General features: G+C 40.7%; 1 protein-coding gene across 2 annotated transcripts in view; it reads right to left on the minus strand.

Annotated features, from left to right (window-relative positions):
- The window catches only part of CWF19L2 (CWF19 like cell cycle control factor 2), a 67827-nt gene extending 50621 nt beyond the window's left edge, over positions 1 to 17206 (minus strand). Inside the window, exons 1-7 of one of the 2 annotated variants that reach the window (XM_082784007.1) lie at positions 17105 to 17206; positions 7686 to 7796; positions 6856 to 6975; positions 5346 to 5453; positions 3301 to 3420; positions 1725 to 1818; positions 452 to 567 (exon numbers count right to left, since the gene is read on the minus strand). In XM_082784007.1, the coding sequence (XP_082640133.1) occupies positions 452 to 567; positions 1725 to 1818; positions 3301 to 3420; positions 5346 to 5453; positions 6856 to 6975; positions 7686 to 7796; positions 17105 to 17188 (753 nt within the window). In that variant the 5' untranslated portion in view covers positions 17189 to 17206. Of the gene's footprint in view, positions 1 to 451; positions 568 to 1724; positions 1819 to 3300; positions 3421 to 5345; positions 5454 to 6855; positions 6976 to 7685; positions 7797 to 14102; positions 14204 to 17104 lie in introns of those variants that run through there. The other variant, XM_082784008.1, reaches the window with a different exon arrangement.
- Between the last annotated feature and the right edge of the window lie 766 nt (positions 17207 to 17972).

The raw sequence follows: 17972 nt of genomic DNA on the forward strand, positions 1-17972 counted from the left end.
GATGCAAGCACCGTTCTCAATACATCTGGACAGAGTAGATCACAAGTAGTGAGAAGATTCATATCTGGTAAAATTTGACAAAGTTCTCTGAATTATATTGGCATTGCTATTATCCACAAACTGTATGTGCAGGAGAAAAACATATTTCCTAACAAACATAATTTTGAAAGTACTCTGGTACTTTGTAACTCAGATCATTTGATCTTCCCAATATAGAAGATAAGTATTTTAATATATCCTACAGAAAATCTTGATATTTAACAAAAGAGATACAAAATTAAGTTGAGTACCATTAAACTGTTCGTCACTTGAGAGAAGCTCTGAAGGCTGCTTTCTCCTGCTTCTTTCCTGTGTCTGACGCTGCTCATTAAGTACATATGCCTTCATATGAAAGTAACCTTTTCAAAGCATCTACTAATATGAAAAAATAATAATAATTAAAGAATCTTACCCCATATCTCTCAGCTACAATTTCCTCAACATTTCGTTTCTCTCTCTCAGCCTGTTCCTTCATCCTTTGATAAGATTTTCGTAACCAACTTAATCCAGCATCTTCTACCACCGTAACTAAAATATAAAACAATGAGAGGTTTTGTATTTCAGTAGTCACTTCTACTTAACAAATGTGCGTGACTTTAAACCTTCACTGGAAGTTACTGTAAAAACTGAAAGGATGCAGAAGAAATATAGAAGGAATATAGTAATGAAATTACATGTTTTTATAAGTCCATGCTGGATGTACCTCAGTCATATTTATGATTTAATTTAAGCTTCTACATTTTGTCATAGAACACAACATACACCTTCCATGACAGGAGGAGCACAAGAGAATTTTTGGCATTTTTTGTTTTTATGTTTTGTTTTGGTTTGTTGTTTTTTTTTTTTTTTTTTTTTACTCAAGTTAAAAAAGCTTCTCATGGTCTTCACCTTCTGTGCCCATTCTTTGGCCCACTTTTCTGTACAAACAAGTGCATTTTCCTTCTTATAAAATTAACAAGTAACCTGCTGTTTTTCATTTGAGAAGATAGCACAGGTCTTAACACTCAGGACACAAACTCACCGATGCTTTTATAGATCGCTGATCTCTGCTACTCTTAAAAGTGGGCACGAGCCTAATGGTTTGCAGGACAGACTGCCCACAGGGAAAGGTTCCCAAAGAGAAATGTCAGGGACGCTATTGTTCCCTGTCGACAGAATACAAGGACCCTTCTTATCACAGAATAAGTGTTTCATGACATTATGAAAAACATTTTTCTAGATGGTCTTACTGGAAATAGACAGGATAACCCAAGAGTAAGGAAAGAAGGTTACAGAAACAATATTTTTCACAAATTGCATCTGTAATGTACTTCATTTTAATGTGACTCAGACTTCTGTAGTTGAGTATCTTAAAACTATAATTTGTATAATGGAATGAAAGGAACCAAATGAGATGACAAAAATTTATCTTGTCTTGGTTAAATGATGCTTCTTTCTTTTAATTAGTTCAAAATTGAGAATTTCTATGAAGATGCTGAAGGTTAAACCACTCAAGATTCAAAACCAGTGAGGATAAGCTCCGCAAAACAATATGATATTAACCCAATATTCATTACTGAATTTTATTTTATATTCTACTTTATTCATAATCCTACTACATCAACATTAGCGGTAACTTAGCTAGCAACCCAGAGACCACAGAGCTTATATAGAAATTTAAGATCATTAATGAAGTTGCTATTTACCTTTTTTAACTGAAGCTGATTCACCTTCCGTCGGTGGCAGACCTGTACCACCGTCTTTCCAATAGGGGTTGAGTTCTCTCTCAGAAAGCATAGCCTGAAAAAAGAAAGAATTTGAATGTGTGTATAGCATATGGTTTGTATTTTTGAGAATATCTGATAAATTTTGTGACGCTTCTGTGGGCATAGAACAGCTTAGTCATAACTTGTGCTGGCTAAAGAAAGGTAGAAATAAACATGGCTCTCCACCCTGAATAAAAGCTCTCAAAGACATGCTTACTTGGCACCTATGTTACACAGAAGTTTTTCTGTTCAGCTTCACTGCCTGTGTAGCAGTAATGTGCACTTGTGTCTGAAGGAGGGATATAAGGGCTCTTAGTTTTGCCTCAAGTTCTTGTTTTTCTTTCTCAAACTAGATTGTTTATTGTGATTCTGTCAGCTGACTGCTATGGAAACAGGCAAAAAAGTCCACGGGAGAAGAGTCTGAATAGGCAATTCCTGCACCAATAAAATATTAAGTTTGTCTGTATTGTATTTCAACTCATCACCACCACCAGCATGCTATATACACCTATTGCACATATTGTTTTGGGGAAATACACCACATGCATTGTGGTGTAGAAAACACAAAAGTATAAACCTGCTTGGAAAGCAAGTAGTTCGGTGGGAGTGGATATAAAAGTCATATTCTTCCAGGATCAGAAGAAGCACATATAAACTGTCATTAACCATATAATACATGCTGACATTCTGGTAATGGTCCTTCAAGGGGTCATAAAAAACGTTCAGCAAAATATGACCTCAAAAAAAAAAAAAAAAAAAAGATTAGTTATCGTGTTTTGAACAGGGATTAAAGTGCCATGGCACACAAGAACAGTACTCCAGGTCAGTCTAGTTCTTAACAACACAACTGGAAAACCTAACAGTACCAAAAAGCTGTGATCAGCCACTATGTTTTCAGAACAGACCACACTGCATTTATAGAGCTGAATGAACAAATGAAGCAGCTAACAACTGTATGTAAATAGAACTAATTTAATAACTGCAATGCCTTCCCCAACTGTGCATCAACACATGGGAGGTTCAGAGTGCAGCTACTGCATGAAAGGCACAGCAACTGTTCTGAATTATTTCTTAATGAAAAAACAGCCTCAATACCTTATGCTTTAACACAGAAACTTAGGTGAGCTTTTATCACACAAAACAACAGTGCACCTTTCACACACAACATTGGGAAGAACTGACCAACAGTCTGTAACTAAACAAAATATTTCAGAAGCACTTCAAACATTACAGAACTTAGTACTTCCTAAGTTCTTACAGAACTTAGTACTTACTGGCTTTTTTCTTACCCATAAGACAACTAAGGACTTTTCTCCACAAGGTAAGCCTGCTGTATGAATCCTTCCCATCCCAGACAGAAAAAAATATCTGATCAATTTAATAGAATCACTATCATACAGAATATCAGGCATTAATTTAAATAACTTAATAACATAGAAACCTATGTATTTGAACCAATTCATTATACAAAATGTAGTAAAAACATAGAAAATATTGGTATATTAATTCCTCCTACCTGCTCAATTTCTTGAGCTTTCTGTCGTTTCAGTATTTTTTCTTTCTCTCTTTCACTTTTGCATGATGCTAGTGGCACAGTTTTCAAAGATGCGAAGTCTAAATTCATCCATTCGTCTCTCTTAACAAAAAAAAAAAAAGTAGTAAGTAGTAGTAAAGTAAAAGTACCTAATACACAAAAGAATCAGTGTTTGTACTTCCACAAAAAAAAAATCCAACCAGCGCAACTAATATCAAAAGCTACAGACAGTAAACAACATAGGTTTTACTAATATATATGAAATATTTTGATGAAAAGCAAATGTGATTTTAACAACTTCAGTCTTTTAATATTCATGTATTCAAGCATGACTTCATATCTTTCTGTAATTGGAAATAACTCTTCCCAATTTATGACACTATGCAAACCATATAGACAGCTTATTTTTTGCTTAAATAAACTCTGTACATCTAGACCAGTTCCCTTTCCATCATTATAGAATTTCATTTTGCTGCTTTTGTCTTCATAAACACCTACATCCCTTCAAGCATATACAAAGCCTACCATCAGTCACTGAGCATAGTTCATACCTGGGATATCTAGGCACCTAACAGCACCCTCAAATTAAACAGCTGTTCATCTAAATTCTGTGAACTGTACCCACAATAGCAGGTAGGTGCATTTACAAAATCTAAGCCAGATTGAGGGCATTTTAAAAATAAGGACTACTGTCTATAGAACAGCAGCATATAAACAACCTACCCAAATTTCAAGCACTTCTTTATACACACAAAACTTCAAGTCTCAAAAGAAAGCAGTGACATACACATTATTAACAACTACTATGCAAAAACAAGTGTTTGAAACACTTCTATGTACACTATAGCAATTATAATGATAAGCCTACACCTATTTTGAAACTTGTCCTTGTAGATGCGTCTTCATGTCTCTTCATTAAAGTTCAAGTCTGAGTTATCAATCTGAACAGATGTTGTATGGTACTATTTCTCCATTGCTCAGAAATGGTATTCCGTTGCTGTGCTGGGCTCCATCACCCACCCAGCACAGCAGTGCTGCCTGGTGCTCAGAGGGAGCCTCCTGGGTGCCCGGCTGTGCCCATGGCCTCCTGTCCTGGCACTGGGCACCACTGAGCAGAGCCTGGCTCCAAATGCTTCCATAAATATGAAATGGGTTTACATGCTCCAAAACTGTTCCATGAAGTGATCCAAAACACAAAAGGTAGGAATGACATGGAAATTCACTCCTCACTCAGAAGTAGACATACCCAGAATGAACAGGGCAAGTCACTTTATATGAGAAATACTTGGCAAAAATAGTGGCTTTACAGTATAAATTACCATGACATACTTAAGGATTTATATTTTGTTACTATATCATTTAAAAAAAATGATTCAGAGATCCTTTTTATTTCTCTTAACAACATATGCAACTGCAGAATGAGAAACAAGAATAGAATTAGACACTAAACGCAAAATCATCATTTTCACACAACTGAAAACATCATGACACCACATTTATGCAGCTAAGATTACAACAGTTCAACTCTGTTAACAAGCATAAACAGTGCTTACTGGGTACAGAATTCAGCTAGGGAAATCAAGAGGCCTTGATTCCATTATTATTGGTGGTGAAAAGTTCTGCATCTCCCTTCCTTAGATCTGTATCACTGTAATTACTGTAGAAGCAAGAATTCGTTCAACTGTAGAACAGAAACCTAAATTATGTAGAAAAAGTTGCGTCTCTAGTCAATACCTTTGAGTTGACTTTTTTGAGAAGATCAGGCCACGTTCCTAGGGCTTGAAAACTTGATGAAAAGAACTGGTACTAGACAACTGCAAGTGTTGCACCTTGTTAAATACTATGTAACTATTAGGTAGAGAAGTCTTCCATTGAATGAAATGTAACATTTACCCAGACAAACACAGACATTTGTCTATCAGATAGTTTTTGTTCAATACACTGCAAAAGAACTGTAAAGAAACATAAGCACGTTTCACATTTGGTCATGCTGAATCCACTTCTGGAATAGTTATCAGACTGCTCACCTGCAAGGAAGGTCCTTTCACAGCATCTGATTCCTTGTTGACCTTCCAAGCCTTTTCTGTGTTATCTGACTGTGACACATTTGACTCAACCCATTCAACTGAAGAATCCTAAATACAGAATTTAATATAAAGAAGAAGAGTATCTTAAGATACAGTGATAAAATTTATGATACTTACCAAGTATATAACTAGCCAAATTTGATGCTGATTGCTAAGCATTACTAATGTAATACTGTTTATTATTTTAAAATATTGATAATAAAAATGTAATCTTGATAGTCCCACAAGGAAATTGTTCCCTTACAATCAAAGCATACTGCTAGACTTCATGAGTATGTATGTGTGTAACACAAGTTCAGACCAGCAGTTGACTAGCAGCATAATGCTACTAAAGTTAAAACCATCAAAAAAAATTCAATAACAAATGTTTTCACGGCATTACGAAAGCAAAATTAAAGAAGTCTATGTTCATTAATATGTTTTATTATAAAAAAGTAAACCAGTAACACAGGTAAATCTAAACCAGTAATCTAAAGCTCTTTACATGCTATCTTCTCCCATTTTCCCACCTGACCACCTATGCTTGCAAACTATGCACTGTGATTTTACACTTGAAGCAAAGAGCGCTTCATTGAATAGCATTTCTTTGCTATTCATATGAACCTGTTATCTAAATAAGAGACTCTGGATCAAAGGAACCGGGATTGTGCTGTATCCTGGGACTCACTGATGTGATCTGAGCAATTTTGATGACTCCCACTGTAAACATGGGACATTTGTGGCTTACTTCCCATACTTAAAGCATAGTTGAATTCTGATTGCCTGTCCCAGGAAAATAAATCTCCTCACACTGCACGTTCATTCACTCAGTAAATTTTTCATATCTGAAAAGATAAATCTTTTTCAGATTCTCTGAAAAGAACAATTACACTGCTAATGGACTTGCACCAAACCACCGGGAGGGATGTTTTACACAACGTGGCCAGAAAGCAGCACCCTGATTTGTAATGCAGTCTCTGTACTGTTTTGCCAGATGTAAAATCTGTACTGACTACAGACGCAAATGCACAAGCCTAAGCCTTCCTTTAGAAAAGTGTACAACTCCCAGCTGAATATCTATGGAAAAAGGCAGCAGTAATTCATGCTTAAAATCAAAGTCAAACATGCAATTTTAGACACATTGTTTTATCACATACCATTGACTGCAGAGAATTATGAATTTTTCTACTCTATCCTAGAAGTCACCAAAAATCAAGATTTTTTCCCCACATTTTCTCTGCTGAAAAACTGTAAATTTATTTCCTAATAAGTGAATTGAACATTTTAAAGTTCTGAGGCACTCACATCATCTTCTGAATTGATTCAATACTTGCTATATTAAAGAGAGAAACTTTGCCACAGTTTTTTGCAATAGTCAGTCTTAGTATTATTAACTATGTGTACCCATGAAGAATAAAATGGTGCAGGTTTTTAAAATATCATTTGAAGCACTTTAAAGTTTGTTACTTACTGAAGAGCTATCACTGAAGTCATCCTTCTTTTCAGATTTATGTTTTTTACTTTTCTTCTTTTCTTTCTTAGATTTTTTTGAATGCTTATCCTTTTTCTTTTTTTTCTGCACAGAATGTTCCTACAAGTAAATGTTTGTAAATGAGATTCAGTAAACCAAGTCACCCACACACGAGCGGAACAATCACAACTTACTTACCAAACCGTACTGAGAAAGGTAAAACACATGGCTGGCCATAGCTACATTTTACTTCTAATACCCTCCCCCTCTCTTCACCTTGGGGTGGAGGGGAGCAGGAGGAATATGCTATGCCTCACACCCATAACCAGCTCCCCACCCAGCAGTACCTTTTTCACTGGAACTAAGGCACTACAATTCCACACAGAAGACCATCTACATTATGTTTGTTTCAGTCAAATCTATTTCCTCAGAAATGACTTCAATAACACGTGCCCTTTGTTGAAGCACCTGTACAAGTTTCTAAACCAATACTTAAGGTTGTGGTATCTGGTGGTTCCATTACAGCTTCTCCTGTGAATTACCACACACGGACTTAATACCAAGCCTTGTGTCCTCCAGAATTCTTCTCTATTCTTGTCTGGTAGGGCTTGCTCATCTGCATGTGGTAGAAATTAAAGCTGGAACTGAATGACTAGGTTTTTTTCCTCGAAGTGAAAGATTATTTCCACTTAAAATAACCTAAATTTGAAGCATAAGGAATTCAGAAACTGGAAGGTTTTCTCTATCACCTTAAAGCCCTCAAAGCTTCCTGTTCATGTGGACATGCTGCAGAGCCAACAACACAATTCAATGATGTACAGTTGCATCACCTTTTCCAGTTGTTCCACACGTTCATTCACTTCAGGAAGCATCCACGTATCTTCACCTCGCAGATGTTTTTTCAGCTTGCGCCTCTCCTCCTTCTCATAATTAATTTTGGCCTAAGACAAACAGAGAAGAAAGATAACCAAATGGAGTTAATAGCATTAAGTACAGACATCTTTGTAAGCCACGTCACCACAATCACACACCATTTTAAGGGCTGTACTTGAGAACTTCTCCTTTCAGAGGACAGCAATAAAAATACTTTAGGATTATGTTTTAGCTGAGTTTCCCATTTGGCATATTATGCACACTCCTTCCTCAAGTTACAGCTTTGCAGCTCCTCTAGCACTGATTTCCTTCTATCACACTCAGTAAGTGATGCAACGACATTCAACTTCCATTCTTAATTCAGTGAAATCTCCTGTTCTTACAGCCCTCGTGAACTGCATACTATATGTATACAATACAGTGGACTTACCTTCTGATTTTCTACTTCAAAAAATTAGCTGGGCAGTTACACCACTGCCAAGCACAGCTCACTCTCTATTAATTTTAGAAGTAACCGCTAGCAAGCCTATTTTTGTGCACATTCAACCTTAGAAGTATCTCGGCCAGGTGCAAAATGTGGATTACAGAAGTGCAGGCTCTCAAGAAGCATGTAAGTACTGGCACTGTGAGCTGCCAGATGTTCTACCACTTCTGGTTATGGAGAGAAAAATGGGAATATTTTTATTACTACTTCTGAAAAATTAATAATCACTGTAGCTTCAACTCCTGTAAAGGATTCCTGAAAACTATGTGAATAAAATAAGGACCTTTCCAGCCACTGAAGTTTCCTCTGTTGCATTCAACACAAGCCTGGTTTTCACAAACAAGTTCCTTCAAACATGATTAGTCATTATGAAAACTCTTTATCCCAAAATGCAATCATCACACTTGGTTAAGCAGGAAAAACTTTAAATTATTACAACTTGACTTCTGCAGTGTCTTCAACTGCTTGAGATAAACCATGCGAGTTTTACTGAAGTCAAAGCAAAAGCTGAAAGCAGAATTTGGTTTTCTTCCTGAGTTGCTGAGTTTACCAGACAGCCTTTGCAATGGTAAACCAGGGGACTGCACACAGGAAGAGTGACAATGTTACATAGTGGGAAGCGACTGTGTCCTTTCACACATTACAAAAGTATCAAACCACAAAATCATTCTCCTGATCCTTTCCTGTTTCCTCTTCAAGTCTTCCTCCTGAGCATCATTCACTGTTCTCCTTCCTGTATTTACTCCCCCAGCACCCTCCCAAGCCCACCTCTGCTTCACATTTCAGACATTTTCTTCTTAATTTGGAGCTGGAGAGGGGCTCCCTATCAATTAGGGCTCTCATTTATTTGTTGTTGTTTTTGTTTTTGTTTTTTTCCTGTGATTCAGGCTCATGCCCTCCTCTGTAATAAAAAGCATATTTTAAATGAAATTACTATTTTCCTCATGTTGCAAAATTTACAACTATACCTTGAGTTACGTGAAGCTAATGTTACAAATAAGGTACAAAGGAAACTTTTATCCTTCTGATTAGGTCTACAAATAAGAAAAAAAAAAAACACAGGCAGTATTTATGCAAAGGAGATACGTGATCCTAATAAAAGTGGCTGATCACAGCTTTGGCTGAAGTGCACAAATCCATATTCAGGGCACAGAGAGACTTGAGATCAGCATTAAGCTGCAGACCGCTGTCTCCCGAATTCTGGCTGGAACAGGCTTGTGTGAGATGAGTCTGTGGCGGCAATGCCACCGGACTGCTAAAAAGCGGGAGGTGCAAAAGCAGCAGCCTGAAGTTGGTTCTCCTTACACGGAGATACTACAGAAGATTTGTAACAATATCCTAACTAAAAACAAATGAGAAAGCTGCGTAGCCATTTAGAAAGACTCCAGAAGTTACATTTTCACATGAATTATCAATTTAACACCCAGCAAGAAAGGCAGAAGCAACAACCTCTGGTCCTTCCAATCGCTAAAAACTATTTACCTCCCTCTACCATCACATTACAATATTTATTTTTATAGCTGGTGAATGTTTTTCCCTCACAGCACACCCCTAATTATTTAAAGTGTCACCAGGGAGGAGGAGGAGATTTGTCTGCATTACTTTATTAGCTCCAAACGTCCTTCCTATTCCACTTGCCTTTTATAATCAATCACACAGGGCTTACTAGCATCCATCTATTTTTTCTTCCTTTTCTACATCTTATAATTAAGTCTGCTGTCAGCCTTATTCTATGCTACGAAGGCCAACTAATAGTTTCACAGCTCCCAACCCACAGCAATTCAAGCCTTTATTTCAAATGGAAGTTCATTAATACAACTCATCCTTTCACCCTTACAGACAAGCTCTTAACATTTGGTACATTTTAAGTTGCCACCACAACACCATTTGTGAGCTTCCTTCTGGGGGCTGGAACTCGATGATCTTTAAGGCCCCTTCCAACCCAAACCATTTTATGATTCTCCATAAATAGAGGATGTCTCATTTCTGAAATAACTCTGCTGCCAAGTAATGAATTAATTCTGCAAGTGGCAGAGCACACCAAACACAGAGGACCACTAAAAGCAACTAGCAACTTCTGTGGTACCCTAATAAAGTTGCTCGGTCCCATTTGAGGCAGGCACGAGGTGAAGTCTAACGCTGGCAAAGCTCTCTGCGAGGTCTGTTGGTGTCACATAAGCAATCACTTCAGAGCACTAGGTTAGTACTGCTTGCCACGGCAGCACAGCAAACTCTTTACAGCCTTTACCACACGCAGGCCAAAGGATCTTGGATTTCACAGTCCCATCTGAGAGAGGAAGGAAATCAAGCTCAGGGAAATTGCTTTCCAGTCTCATTACAGAGCTGAGGCAGGTCATGAGTCCCGGCCTGCAGGGCCGCTAACCACAGTAATTGCTGCGTGAAGTAAAAATCCTGTTCCCAACAGCTTGTAAAGCACAAAACACCAAAAGCTGCAAAAATGACAGCACATCACTGTAGGATCTAGCAGAAAGGATCAAACACCCTGCCAGTGGGCAGAATCCACAGGTCCCCAATAATTAGAGGTTGCTACAGGAAAGTACCTCACAGATGTCCAGAAGTGGGCATGCCTGCAGCACACCAAAACCCTGACCACCAACACCCTTTCCCGACTCTGTTTACCATTTCAGCTCTCACCAAGGCCACTGAAAGCTCTCCATACCACGACAGAGACCTTGCAGTTTCCCACCTTTCAGTGTGGCATTTCAGGGTAAGATGATCACCACCACCACACAACAGTTAACTTCTTCATTCAAAAGGAAGAAAACAATCACTTTTCCTCCAAGTAACAATCAGAAGTTGTTCCGCAGCACACCACCAGATCAGTACAGCATGACAGAGACAAGCGACAAAGAAGCCAAGCTGCTCTCAGGGCCAGCTGCCGTGGAAGGGCAGGGCTCCACTCCCACTCCTCCTCCATGCTCCCACCCCATATGTTCCCAGCATTTTCCTTGCATTTCCCTGCCTGTCACTGTACTCTGGCCTCAGGGGGAACTACCTCAACAGAAAATGCATCCCACCAAGAGCAGGGTACAGCTTCGTGCACATCAAGCTTCTAAGCTGGCCCCCAGGCAAGGTCTTGAAGGCTACCAGTTTCCATGCAAGAAAGAAGAAAAAAGATGTGTACTTTGGGTCCTGGGAGGAAGGAGCGTGGAAAAACTTTTGGCAACAGCTTTCTGTTAGGCAAGTTCAAAAGAGAAAACGCTTAGCCCAGTCCTTAAGATATCAAAACGAGGAATCCAAAATTCAGACACTGAGCTTCAACTCCTGATTTCAGAACTATCTTCCTGTCCTACCATAAAATTGGTCCCACCCATTTGCCACTTCTGATATTAAGCTATCAGAAAGGTCTCTGTGGGCAGTGTTGCTCTCACAACTTGCACCACAACAAAGCTCAGGGCTGGGAAGGCCTGGTTACCTGAGGGCACATCTCCAGGGAGCCCAAACAACCCCTTCCTACCGTCCTGATGCTCCTACACCAACTCTCCACTTAAGCACACTGATTTTCCTGTACGCTTACTGCTTTTCCTACCCTCAATGTTCTGATTATCCTTACACCCCTGAAGCTTTACCAAGGAGGACCTGCAAAAGGGCTGAGCTTCCACCCCAAGCTGCCACAGCTGAGCTGTGCCCGGCTGCTGGTAACCTCCGTCTGCTCCAGCCGTGCCAGCTGGAACATCACTGCTCTCTGCCACCTCCACCTGCCAAAGGGTGCAGAACACAGACCACTGATAAGATTGAAACCATTTAAGCTTATTGTGATTGGTACTCATTACAGAACAGAGTTTAAAGAAGAGGCTAGAGAACTCACAGCCAGGAGCACCCAAAAGGAAGGACTCGCAGAGCCTAACAGTGAAGGCAGCAGCAGGGCTCTGAACGACCTGGCTGTTCAACCAGAGGCACTGCTTGCAAAAGCGTATGTCAAAGTGGTTTAAAAGAAGTCTGAAAGCCTGTGGAAAGGCAGTATTCCTTTCTCACTGCTGTTACTCTTCTAATTTCAGTCAAAAATGTGAGTACAGTACCACAGTACCACCTTCCTGTAAGACAAAAATTATTTTTCTGTTAAAAACTGAAGTGTCAGATGCTGCCGAAGCATACCGCTACCTCTGCAGATCCTAGTCACTCCAACAACCCGATGGCTCTTCTAAGGAAACACCTACCCGGGCCTCAGGAGAACATGCTGATTTCATGGCTTACCTGGAGGTCAAAGGCTGTGCATTCTGTGATATCACTGCTTTTTATTTTAGGTTGTATTTTCAAAGAAAATAAATAAAAAATATAAAACAAAAATAAATGTAGATTCCGGAATCAAAAGCAAACACATTCCTGATTATAACAGATTGTACATCTCAAAATTATTTCAGAAATCTAAAGGACTAAAACTAATACACACAATTTCTTGTTTGTGCCGTAAGCCTGTTCCAAAGAATCATTTTATTTATATTGTTTCCTGAACATCTTATTTGTTTAAAATACTGAGTTCTCATTTACTTACACTTTTTTTTTTTTTTAAATCCCTCTGTATTGCTACCAAGAGAAACTCGCAATCTCTCAGCCATCCCTAATGATTAAAAGACAATTTCTGAATAAGCAATGGCCAAATCACATCAGCCTTTGAGACCAATGAGTGAAAGACTCGAGGTCTAATTCACAGAGCTGTAACACTGGAAGACAAAAATACACGTAGTAGCACAGATTCAGGGACTAATTCAGGATTGAATTATTGCCAGTATTTACCAAAAAAAAAATGTACTCACATCTAGGGAAAGTACACATGCCTGCACTTACCCAAACATCTATCAAATTATCTTCTCCTTCTAAACTCGCAAACTGAAACAGTAGTGTCATGAACATATCACACTCATCAAAACAAGATGCTATTTCTGGAGCTTGATAACAATTTGCATGTCAACACTTAATTATTTGATTACTGATCATTATCCATAAACATTACCAGCTGCCAGGGTTTGAGCAATGCAGTTGGGAGGACAGACTGCACAAATAAGATACATTTCCAAAATTTAAAAGAGAAATCTCAATCAATGGGTTGGTTTGATTTTCATAAGAAGTAGGATAAAATCAAAACCAGCAAAACCAGGAAAGTTTAATTAATAATAATTAAAAAAAAAGTCAGCAAGAAGCAACTTCTGGTCAGCTTGTTTTAAAAATAAAGGGTAATAAGTCAAGTCTACTTCTACAACTGTTTCAAAATTTGTAATATATTTAAATCTCTTTTTACATATGTGGATGTGCAATTTGCAAATAGAAAAGGGTGAGCTGATCCTAGCACCTTATTGTGCGTTCAGAGATTTTGGCAGAATTGCCTTTGAATATAGAGTTCCCTTGGACTCCTCACTGTCCTAGCCATCAAGAAAAGGATGGTATTGGTGACCAGGTTTAAAGGTTTCCTTTTCTTCATTGCCCTAACTACATTCTCTATAGAACAGAAGACAGACTAAAATTTTTCAATATTTTATAATCACAAGCTGAGTAATTATATTTATAATAAGTAAATTTATATTTACAAATACAGGTTATATTTTATAATTAAGGTGAGTCAGTTGAACATCTCATCTTTCAGAAATGGAACTGAAGTGTTTATGTTCATGTCCATAAACCTCTAAGATTATTAGGAGTGAATACTCAAAGACATACACAGCCTCCCAATTCCTTTCCCAAAACAAACAGCAGGAACTTCCAAGACTGCAACCATCAAATAAATGCCCTTAGAATATCAGTCAAAAGCTAGAAGTCACCGCTGTTCTACTACCCTGCCACACAGTGCTCCCAACCTCCACCTGGCCTCCTGCTCCTTTTTTTAAGCCACACATACTGCAGTAAATCCGTCAAACTAAGCCCATTTCTTTCTTGCCTTCATGAGCAACAGGGTCAAAGTTCACAAAGATGAAGTCTTGCAGTAGTTTCCTCCCAATTCTGTTCTGCTCATACAGGAACATGCAGTCTGACCATAATGAGATTAATCTAAGTAAAGCAGAGAAAGTCAACACATTTAAAATATTAATCAATGCTCACTTGTCAATATTACCAATTATGTATACATTAATCAACAGACTGACATCTTTAGGAGTTCGGAAAACCAGAAATACTTTGGTTTCTACAAATGAGGACTGTTTACCTTCCCCAATAAGAGAAGAAAAACCAAACCACCGATCTGTCATTTGCAGTTTTTCCTGCCTAGAACTTCGGGCAGAATACCACTGAGTTCTTTTAATTTGTCTCTCTCATGCTTTCTTCTTTCCTGAGCAGGCAGCGAATAGAAAAAAAAAAAAAAAACTAAACTGCTTTTAACATCATTCAAAAGAGAGTTTATTAAGAAAGTGCTAAAAAAAAAAAAAAATTGAGTTCAAACTCCACTGAGTATTGGCTATTGCTAGATGTAATGTGTAATGATTTCCTTTGTTCTTCATTCCTAATAATCTCTACCACTTGAATAGCTTTTGAATGAGCAATGATACAGCACCTTTATAGATCAATATTTTTTCCCCAGTTATTACTTTTGAGTGATAAAAATTAATTGTGAGCACTGATGTATACAGAAAATTAGAGTTGCCTTCCTTGTACATACTGCCTTACTCTCACCTACATTTAGGAAGGGGAGAGATGAAATTCAATCAGTCAATGCTATCTTGAAATATCCTTCTGGAACACAAGTCCTGTGAGGAGCGGCTGAGGGAGCTGTGGTTGTTTAGGCTAAGGAAGAGGAGGCTCAGGGGAGACCTCATTGCTCTCTACAACTGCCTGAAAGGAAGCTGTGGGGAGCTGGGGGTTGGCCTCTTCTTGCAGATAACCAGTGATAGGACTAGAGGGAATGGCCTCAGGTTGCACCAGAGGGGGTTCAGGTTGGAAATGAGGAGACATTTCTGCTCAGAAAGAGCAGTCAGGCGCTGGGACGGGTTGCCCAGGGAGGTGGTGGAGTCACCGTCCCTGGGGGTGTTCAAGGAAAGGTTGGACGTGGCGCTTGGGGACATGGTTTAGTGGGTGACAGTGGTGGCAGGGGATGGTTGGACCAGATGATCTTGGAGGGCTTTTCCAAGCTTAATGAATCTACGATTCTATCACATCCTTCTGCAATTCTTTGCTGTGTATTTTTCGTTAATAAGAGGCAAGAGTATTTCCTCCACTGAAGTCGTGATTTAGAACACAAGATAAACACCTCAAGTAGCACAAAGAGAGGTGGAATTTGTGCATTTGGTTTTATTTAGCATTGCAAAAAGCTGCAGATACTTTTTTTTTTTTTTTAATATTTCCACATAGGAATAAAATATATTCGTGGCATTTTAAAAACAGGCTAAATAATGTAATGTACTGTTTCTTTGTCAACTTGAAGAAAAAAAATAATGAAATTCGACACAGTATATCTTGTAATATAGCACAACTTACTGGTAAGAAAAGAAAAATAAATTCAGATTTTGTTCCAACCTAAAATCTCAAAATCAGATTTTCTATTATTCTTCAGCAAGGCTGATGAGCAGCATCTAGATCTAGAGGAACGTGTCAACATTTAGAGTTAGGACCCATGAAGCTACATCTACGTTACCATCAACGACCTCTTGAGACATATCCCAAGAGCAAGAATCACAGCCATTACAGCCAAAATATAGTGCTTTTTAGCACCAGCTTTGCCTCTGCCAAAGCCACCTTCACCCCTTTCCCCCCTACATCCCCATCCCTTTTCCCCCATCCTCTGTACGAGTAGGAGCCCTCACCACCAGCTTCAGCTTTTTCTCCATGGAAGCAGCTTTAGTTTCACTGCCATTGTGTTTCACTGCTGCAAGCCAACCTTTCTCAGCTTTACTGTGTCTCCTGGAATTTTGAGTTATTTTAGTGATGACAGGTTAAATACAAATTGGTTGAGTTTTCCACAGACTGCAGCATATTTAATATCACCATCCAGTTACTATGAAAACATCACAGAAGTGTTTAATGCTCTCTCTCTTACTTACAGTCAATAGTATTTTAGAGATATTTAGAAGACGTAAAAGGCCATCCATGGACATTTGGCAAGACTATGTCATGTCAAAAATTTTAAACAACACCCTCACAGAACAAGAACACTTCTATGTCACACTGCACTGCTGATGCAAGTAGAAGCAAAGAAGAGAAAAATGATTATTTGATATTGATGAACTACTCTGTCGATGCCTGACAATGTAAAATATTTGTACAAACAGAGCTGCATGTTCCCAAACAGCTTGCTGCATGAGAAGAGGTAAGGCAGGATAATGGTGCCCTACCTAAGTTTCACTTTCTTTAAGAATGTTTTGTGCACATCCAAGAGTTTCAACCGGGCAGGGGAGCACTCCTAACAGTATTATTGCATAGTGGTTTAAAGAGAGCAGAAAGTGCAGAAGACACATTAATAACACAAAAAAGAAACTTCTGCAGGAAAATACCATCTGTTGCTAAGTGAAAGGCCACTCCCTCCAGCTGCTGGTAAGGGGGGAACACACAGGACAGAACTGTCCCAGAGCCGTGCAGTCCCAGAAGGGGAGCTGTGATGCTTAGGAACAGCTCCCTGTGGGCTCAGGGAGACACCTGCATGTACCTAACACCCCCTCTGTGCCCCCTGCTTTGAGAAGTGGGGAGAGACAGCAGCACCAGCCCAGCCAGGACACTGCCACTGCTCCAGAAACACCTCTGTGCGGCAGGGTCTGCCTCCTCCCATGCTCTGGCGTAAAGCAGGCAGAGCCCCAGCCCCACCGCCCAGCACAACCCCCCTGAAATCACTCGGCGGCCAGCCCCTGCCCTGCCCCCGCTCCCCACGGGCTCCCACGGGCTCCCCCCGGCTCCTCCACCCGCCCCCAGCCCGGGGCCGAGGGGCTGGAGGCTCCCCGCGGGGGCCGGGCCGCCCACCTCCGCCAGCAGCTCCTCCCGCTGCTGCCGCCGCTGCTCCTTCAGCGCCGCCAGGCTCGCCTCGCTCTGCCAGCCCGACGCCATTGCGGGCCCCGCCGGGCCGGGAGGGAGGGAGGGAGGGAGGGAGGGAGGCGGGCACAGCGCGGCGGAACGGGAACCGGGCAGCGGCGGGGCCCCGCCCGGAGACGGAGCGGAGCGGAGCAGCGCCCCGCATGGCTCGGAGCCGGGCACGCAGAGCCTCAGCCACACAGCGGGAGGTGCAGGGGTCAGGGTCTGGATCCCGCCGGCATTCGGCCGCGGCACCTTCAGGCTCGGCGTGGTCTCACCTCCGCCGCTCCATCAGGGTCCCTCTCTGCCCCTGCTCCCCGTGGGGTCCCTCCCATGGATGCCGTCCTTCCCGAACTGAGCCTGCGGGGGCTGCCCACAGGCTGCAGCTCTTCAGGAACTGCTCCCACACGGCTCCGTCCCACGGGGTCCATCCGTCAGGATTAAGGGTTGCAGGGGAACTTGTGCTGCCTTGTGCCTGGAGCACCTCCTGCCCTCCTGCTGCACTCCCCTTGGGGGCTGCAGGGCTGCTTCTCTCTCAGCTCTCACCCCTCTCTCCCAGCTGCTGTAGCACAGCAGATTTCCCCTTCCTTCAGTCTGCTCTCCCAGAGGCCCAACCAGTGTCACTCATGGCTCAGCTCTGACCAGCAGCAGGTCCCTTTTGGAGCCATCTGGAGCTGGCTCTGATCTGACCTGGGGCAGCTGCTGGGCTCTGCTCACAGAGGCCATCCACTCAGCCCCCTGCTACCAAAACCTTGCCACGGAAACCCAACACAGCATTACACCAGAGAAAGGTCCCAGCAAACAGCATGTCATGGCACAC

Source organism: Aythya marila (genome assembly GCF_965140915.1).
Source record: "Aythya marila genome assembly, chromosome: 1".
Lineage (NCBI taxonomy): Eukaryota > Metazoa > Chordata > Aves > Anseriformes > Anatidae > Aythya > Aythya marila.